Source organism: Lynx canadensis, chromosome B4, assembly GCF_007474595.2.
Source record: "Lynx canadensis isolate LIC74 chromosome B4, mLynCan4.pri.v2, whole genome shotgun sequence".
In the NCBI taxonomy this organism is placed as follows: Eukaryota; Metazoa; Chordata; class Mammalia; order Carnivora; family Felidae; genus Lynx; species Lynx canadensis.
Genome location: NC_044309.1, coordinates 133,734,929 through 133,742,533, shown reverse-complemented (window position 1 = coordinate 133,742,533; position 7,605 = coordinate 133,734,929). Strand labels below are relative to the sequence as shown.

Sequence of the window (7,605 nt, the reverse complement as noted above, 5' to 3'; positions counted from 1 at the left end):
CTTTCCTGATACTATCCTTTGATGTACAAGAGTTTCAAATTATGTTCAAGTCCAATTTTTTTCCTGGTTGCTTGTGCTTTAATTTAGGTAATTATTGACTAATCCAAGGTTATGAAGACTTATACCTGTTTTCTTCTATGACTTTTGTAGGTTTGGCTGTTACATTTAGGTCTATGATGTATTTTGAGTTAATTTTTGTATTTGGCATGAGGTAGAGGTCCAACTTCTTTCTTTTACATTGTTCATATCCCATTGTCCCAGCACCATTTGTTGAAAAGACTATTCCTTCTGCATTGAGTTCTCCTGGCACTCTTGCCAAAACTCAACTGAAATATTTGGGTTTATTTCTGGACTCTGTTCCATTGATCTAAATGTCTGTCCTTATGCTACTACTGTTACCTTAACAACTTTGGATTTGTAGTTTATTTTGTATTAAAATTTTTTACAGTGAAAAAATTTAAATTTGGCCAGTTGGACTCAGTTTAGATGATCCCGATTTTGTTGGCAATATCCAAAGCATCCTCCTAGTCAGGAGCCATTCGAACATATGCCATCTTCTCTCTGCCGGGCCTGATCAGGGTGTTGGCCTTGGCCACATCAGTGTCATAGAGCTTCTTCACAGCCTGTTTGATCTGGTGCTTGTTGGCCTTAACATCCACAATGAACACAAGTGTATTGTTGTCTTCTATTTTCTTCATATCTGACTCGGTAGTCAGGGGGAACTTGATGATGGCGTAGTGCTCTAGCTGGTTTCTCCTAGGGGGCCTCTTTCAAGGATATTTGGGCTGCCCTAGGAGACGCAGTGTCTTGGGCCATAGGAATGTGGGTGATGTGCGGATCTTCTTTTCTTGTTTTTTTTTTTTTTTTTTTTTTTATTTTTTTTTTTTCAACGTTTTTATTTATTTTTGGGACAGAGAGAGACAGAGCATGAACGGGGGAGGGGCAGAGAGAGGGGGAGACACAGAATCGGAAACAGGCTCCAGGCTCCGAGCCATCAGCCCAGAGCCTGACGCGGGGCTCGAACCCACGGACCACGAGATCGTGACCTGGCTGAAGTCGGACGCTTAACCGACTGCGCCACCCAGGCGCCCCTTCTTTTCTTGTTTTAAAGTGTATTTTTTTTTAACGATCTCTACCCCCAATGTGGGGCTTGAACTTATAACCCCAAGATCAGGAGTTGCATGCTCTTCCGATTGAGCCAGACAGGAGCCCCGGATCTTCTTCTTCTTCTTCTTCTTCTTCTTCTTCTTCTTCTTCTTCTTCTTCTTCTTCTTTTTTGGTGACTGTGGACGCCTCTCAGCACCACTTTCTTGGCATTCAAAGCCTGTGCTTTCAGTTCAGCTTTGGGAGGGGCAGGGGCTTCCTTCTTTGCCTTTAGCGCCATCTTCGTGAAATGTAGATTTGTAGTTTAAATTTGAAATTTGGAAGTATGAGTCCTCCAAATTTATACTTCTTTTTCAAGATTGTTTTGGCTATTTGGCTCCTTTGCATTTCCATATACGATTTAGGATCGGCATCTCAGTGTCTTCCAAGGAAAAAGAAAAAAAGCCAGCAGATAATTTGGTACGGGTTGCATTGAATCTCTAGATGGGTTTGGAGCATTAGTGAGGTCTTCCCAGGCTTCTGATGCATGAACAATGTTTTTTTGTTTGTTTTTTCAGTTTTCAGTGTACAAATCTTACACCTCTTTTGTTAACTTTATTCTTAAAACATTTTATTACTTTTGATCCTGGTCTGTGCTCTTTAACCAGGGTGACCTCATCACAAACGTAGCATTCCAGGACACCATCCATCTGGTTGTAAAAGAAGTCTGGGGAACTTATCTTTATGATTCCTTGTTCCCTACACCCCCTCTGCTGCCCTCCCCCCTCTCAGGTTTTAGTCTGTATGTTGCATTTGCTTGGAACGGGGTCCCTGTGTCGTATGTAGTTAATTTGATGCCATCATTAGGGCTTCTCCGTATTAAGGGGGATGAATGATACGGAGAAGAGAGGCTTTGGAGCTCCACAGACCTTTGACTCTGGGAAGCCATTTACTGGCTGTGTGACCTTGAGCGACTTGTCACTTTTCCTTTGTCGGTTGGGGCTGTGTGTAAGCAAGGTAAATGGAAGCACCTGGAACACTACTCGCCCCCATTGGGTCCACTTCCTAGACTGATGTGTTATTAACAGCCCAGAGACTTGGGCCTTTCAGCTCTTCCCAACTTTTCGTGGTGAGAATATTCAAACACAGAAACATTGAAATCAGCTTCTTGTATTCCTGATTCTGGATTCATCCTTATCTACCCCCCTAACACTGACCCTGGCCTGGGGAAGGACAGCTTTCCCCCCTTCCCGCTTATTTCCGCCCCTACTCCCTCTTTACAACATTGTAGTGAAAATGATTGAACACTTCAACCCAGCTGTCCTTAGCTAGAGGCTAGTATTTACTGCTTGGAAATAGCTTAGAATTCGGAGTTATTTCCCTGTTGGGGGCTCCGATTAATCCTGGGCCCCTAGAACTAGGGAGAAAACGGTGGGCGGGGGTTTCTGTAGCAGGCGTCCACCCTCTTCTGTAATCTGGTGTCAAGTGGACCTTGAAGCTGTTTTCCCAACAGGGTCGGATTCTTCTCTGTCCTTACTCATCCTCCACCTTTTCCATCTTCCCTCCAAGATTGGTTTTTAAATTTTCTTTTAGTATCACATGTATTGTAAACTGTACACCACCACACGGGCTCGGCCTTGGGACCCTGTCATTAAGTCGCATCTCTACCGACTGAACCAGCCAGGCAGGCGCCCTTCCAAGATCCATTTTGGTTTTTTTGTTTTTTATTTAAAAAAAAAATTTTTTTTTTCAACATTTATTTATTTTTGGGACAGAGAGAGACAGAGCATGAACGGGGGAGGGGCAGAGAGAGAGGGAGACACAGAATCGGAAACAGGCTCCAGGCTCTGAGCCATCAGCCCAGAGCCCGACGCGGGGCTCGAACTCCCAGACCGCGAGATCGTGACCTGGCTGAAGTCGGATGCTTAACCGACTGCGCCACCCAGGCGCCCCCCAAGATCCATTTTAAGTACTATCCTTTCCAGACTTTCCCATCAGCAGGTTTTGCCGACTCGCACCTGTTCCCTGCTTGTACCATCGACGCTTTCTACTTTTATCCCCCTTAAGCATCTTTTTTTCTTGCAGGGCTGCGTCCTGTCCTTGTGTGCCATCCTGCCTGGCACAGAACGGAGGTGCTCCAGGTGTATCTGCTGGACCACCGAGCCAAGGCAGGTAGGTGCGTGACATTTTCTGGAGTGGTCTCTGGTTAATGCTCAGCGCGCGAGTTCATCTCACATCGAGATGCTGGTTATTTTTGTTGAGACAATATAAAATAGGTGTTTGAATTAAGCTACTCGAAGATCTTTCTTTAGTCCTTAGTGGACTGTGGTAAAGCTCTACGACAAAAACAAGGACTGCCCGATGACGCCAAAGCAGCTAACAATATTCTGCTTTTTAAGTTTCTAATGATTTAGTTGGAGACCTCTTCATTCTGTAAACACCTAGCACAATACTGGACTCATTGTTGTAATCTCTTAGGTTTCCAGATTTTACTTCCACACATTTTCCTCTCTCACATCCTCACCCTGCGTCCCCTCTCATCGACTTACTGGTTAGCAGGTAGCAAAACCAAAGTGTAACAGAGGGTAAGCACTTATGTCGCCCAAGGCAAGTGCTGTTTTCTCAAGGAGCTACTTCTGAGTTAGGTATGATCCAGCTGAGGTGCTCACTCTTATCCCTGTAAGGTCCTATGTCAAGCTGTGAAAAGCTAATGAATATCAATTAAAATTGGTGAAATTGACATTTAGCTGGTATTTGGTTTTTCCCCTGAACTTTGGATAAACTTACCAAAATCTATTTGTGAATTCACTTTATGTAATAGTGTAGGAAGGCTGCAAACTAGTGCTTTTGTTTTTTCCTCTGAACCCCACGTACCAGACATTGAATCAGATCAATGTGTGCTAAGACAAAGATGTGATGGCAAGAAGTGAAACAAGGTCAGGTATCTGTCTCACACAGTTTATTTAACAATAGGTAATAAGAAATCAAATTTAACAGTCTATACAGTGATCCAAAGTTCATATTTATAAGTAATCAACTTTAATTGCATGATTTACAACAGTTGAGGGTTTTTGCTTTCTATTTTCAAGTTTTACAGAAAGTGTGTGTGTGTGTGTGTGTGTGTGTGTGGGGGGGTGGGGGCAGGGTAAGGAGGAAGAAAGCAAGCAAAGAAGAAACCCCAGGGATATTTTGCATGTTAAAATCATCCCGCTGGAATCGTTTCTTACCCTCTTTTTAATTTTTTCCTTTGTTAGATGTAAAAATAACGAAAAAAATTCTTTCAAGAAACAGAACCACAATATATAATACATCAATTTGGCAGCTGCCCCTGTATATTTTGAAAAAGTCATTTTTCTCTCTACATGTACAAATTATTTTAATACTTGAAGTTTTTACGCTCAGACTTACGGAATAGAAAATTTTCTGGAGCACAAAAGTTGACTTGAGGGGAGGAAAGGAGTTTTTTTTTTTGTTTTTGTTTTTGTTTTTTTTTACATTTTTAAAAGAATGAACATCTTTGCACCCAGAGAAAAAAAATTGGTATTTTAATATATATTTATATATATTTATATATATATAGAATGTAATTTTAAAGTAACATTAACCCCTTTTGTCCTCTGGTTTTAGAAATGTTCTAACTCTTCCATAAAGTGAGGAAAATAGGGAAAAATGTCAACCATCTGCACCAGTAAATAATAACTATTAATATTACATATTTTCATTAATTTAAAAAAAATAATAAAACCTATTGGAGGTGCAAGGCAGGAGCATATGGTTGGCTTCACGGACCTCAGCCTCCTCCCAGTGCACACTTGAACCACACACACAAGGGGGGAAAAAAAGGCTGGTGGGAAACCAGCCATAACAAAAATATATTCTTTGTATTCTATCATCCCTCAGGTTCATCTCGCATGTTTGCTTTAAACCACAAACAGCTACTGCACAGTTCTTATGTGTTCCACGGAAAACTGTCTTTTAGGCTAAGAAAGATTCAAAAAAATTGTTTTCAGTACAAAAAGTCTTGTTAAGAGAAAATAATTTTTTTGCTCCCAAAATACTACAAGGTGTCTCTAGTGTATGTCTAGTGTACTCTGTGAGAGGTTTGAATTCAAGTCTGAGTTATCGGTGCTGAGTCCCAGGTCCGTGGCGCTTGCACCATGGAGGTTTGCCATGCCTGGATTGCTAGCGAGCTGAGAAAGCATTGAACTCTGGTCCGGGCTGGCAAAATGCCCTTGTTCCATGGGGTTGGCCTGGGCAGCTACCAGTCCAGGATGTGGAGAACTGGTCTGTGGGGACACGTGGTGTGGAGAAGGCTGAGGCTGCATCCTCGGGGAAGGGCTGGAGTGGGGGGGCTGGGACTGTGGCCGCGGAGAAGGGACAGGCTGGGGTGAACGCACTTGATTGGAGAGAGAAGAAGGGATCTGCTGGCCTTGGAGGTGTGGGGACTGAGCCTGGTTTGGGAGCATATGCTGTTGGGGGCTCATGGGGTTGGGCTGAGCGGGGGACCCCATCTGTTGCTGGAGGAGTCGCTGCTGATATGCCTGCAGACTGGCTCCTGCCTCGGCTCCCAAGGCCTGGGGGAGCTGGCCCATTGGTCCCATGTTCCCTTGTTGCATCTGTTGCATGTGATGCTGCATCCGCTGCTGCTGCTGCTGCTGCTGCTGCGGTGGGGGGTAGCCAACTCCCTGGGGTTGCTGGAACTGGTTGTGGTTGGCCATTCCAGGGCCGATTCCGGGCCCGGCTCCCTGCTGCTGCTGCTGCTGCTGCTGCATCATCTGCTGCCGTCTCAAGAGGTCTCGGAACTGTGAAGGCATGGCGTTGTGATTCATGTTCATCTGCTGAGCCTGGGGGCTCATCCCTCCCATGGGTGGCTGGAGTTGCTGCGGCGGCGGCTGCTGCTGCGGCAGGCCGGCCCTCTGGACGCCTGCCTGCATGGGGTTCATGTTCGGCATGGCCGGGTTAGAGTGGACGCCCTGCTGGCCCGGCATGGTAGGTGGCTGCAGCCCCGGCTGGCCCTGGGGCATGCCAGGCTGCCCGGGGAGGGGCTGTTGGTTAGAGTTGGCATACTTGGCAGCCCGCTGCTTGATGAACGCGGCCAACAGCTGGGGGTTGGCGTGAAGGATACTAAGCACCTGTTGCTGCTGTAGGGGAGAGCTGGGAGACCTGAGAGTCCGCAAAAGGTTTTGTAAGGCTTGTTGAGACACAGTGCCTGGTTTGAGAGGGCTCACGCCTACCTGGCCCAGTCCCGGTTGGGGAGCCATATTCAAGGGCTGACCGTGCTGGGCCACTGACATCATGGCCGGCCTTGGCATCCCGGGCTGTAGTTGCTGGGGTTGAGGCAAGCCTCCTTGGGCCCACGGCGGCTGTTGCTGCATGCCCGTGGGCCCCATCCCTGGCTCCAAATGCCCACTGGGACCTCTGGCCATGGGGGGTGGGTTCATACCCATGGGGGCCATCGGAGTCATCTGGGGCATCTGGTGCTGGATCGGCCTCTGAAAAATCTGCACGTGGGCCATCTGGCGCTGCGTCTCAGCCGCCCTCTGAATCTGCATTGCCATTTCCACTGCCGCAGGTGGGGGCCCCGGAAGGGGTGGCTGAGCAGTCTGAGGAGGGGTCGGAGGGGTCACCTGGCCCGCCGCCTTACCCTGGGAGACAGGGCCAGGAGCCTGAGTCCTAGGCAAGTAGGGTGGCATGCTGTTGGGAGGGGTAGGCTGGGGCTGAGAGGGGGGCTGGGGCTGGGGCGTCTGCGGGGTGGTGGGCTGCTGGCCGGTGGGCGTGGTGGGCGTGGCGGGAGTCGGGGAGGGCAGGCCTTGCTGCTGCCCCACCACGCCGGTCCGCTGCATGCTGGCCATCCTCCTGCGGAGCATCTGGGCCTGCTGCAGCCGGTGCTGCAGCTGCTGCTGCCGGAGCTTTTGCTTGATGTTGAGGCAGAAGGGCACCGGGCACTTGTTCTCCTGGCAGTGCTTGGCATGGTAGCAGCACAGGGCGATGAGCTGCTTGCAGATGGGGCAGCCTCCGTTGGTTTTCCGCTTGCAGCCCTTGGTGTGCTGCACGACCCGCTTCATCTTCTGGCAGGACGGCAGCGAGCAGTTGGCGTTGCGGCACTGGCAGGCGTGCACCAGGGACTGGATGCAGCGCTGGATGCTCAGGCGGCGAGAGTCTCCTGGGCTCTGGGTGGCCGCGGCCTGCTGGCTGTTGCTCTCGTCATCTAGGCCGAGACCTAGCTTCTCCATTTTGTGGTCGTGGTTTTTAGTGTTATAGCAGGTGATGCACAAGTCGTAATCCTGGGGGAGAAACAGGCACGGTCAACTCTCCAAGGTTTAAGTCATTCAGAGACATTGCATGTATTCTGCTGGGGTCCCAAAGGCCCCCTTGAGAAAGACTCTTCAGCTCTACCATGAAAATCTGAGAAGCAGGCCCGTCCCACTCTGCGCTACTTTTCACCCCTGGCACTGAGCGCGGACCTGTGTCACGTCTGTAGGCACTGCCTCTCAGGAACCCGGAACACCCCAGCACCCTCTG

General features: G+C 48.4%; 1 protein-coding gene and 1 pseudogene across 1 annotated transcript in view; both read right to left on the bottom strand.

Annotated features, from left to right (window-relative positions):
- Positions 1 to 250: 250 nt before the first annotated feature.
- Positions 251 to 2,787, bottom strand: LOC115517777 (annotated as a pseudogene).
- Positions 2,788 to 4,025: 1,238 nt separating this feature from the next.
- Positions 4,026 to 7,605, bottom strand: part of EP300 (E1A binding protein p300) — an 82,467-nt gene continuing 78,887 nt past the window's right edge. Inside the window, 1 exon segment of the mRNA XM_030320751.1 lies at positions 4,026 to 7,367. Within this exon segment, the coding sequence (XP_030176611.1) occupies positions 5,154 to 7,367 (2,214 nt within the window). The 3' untranslated portion in view covers positions 4,026 to 5,153.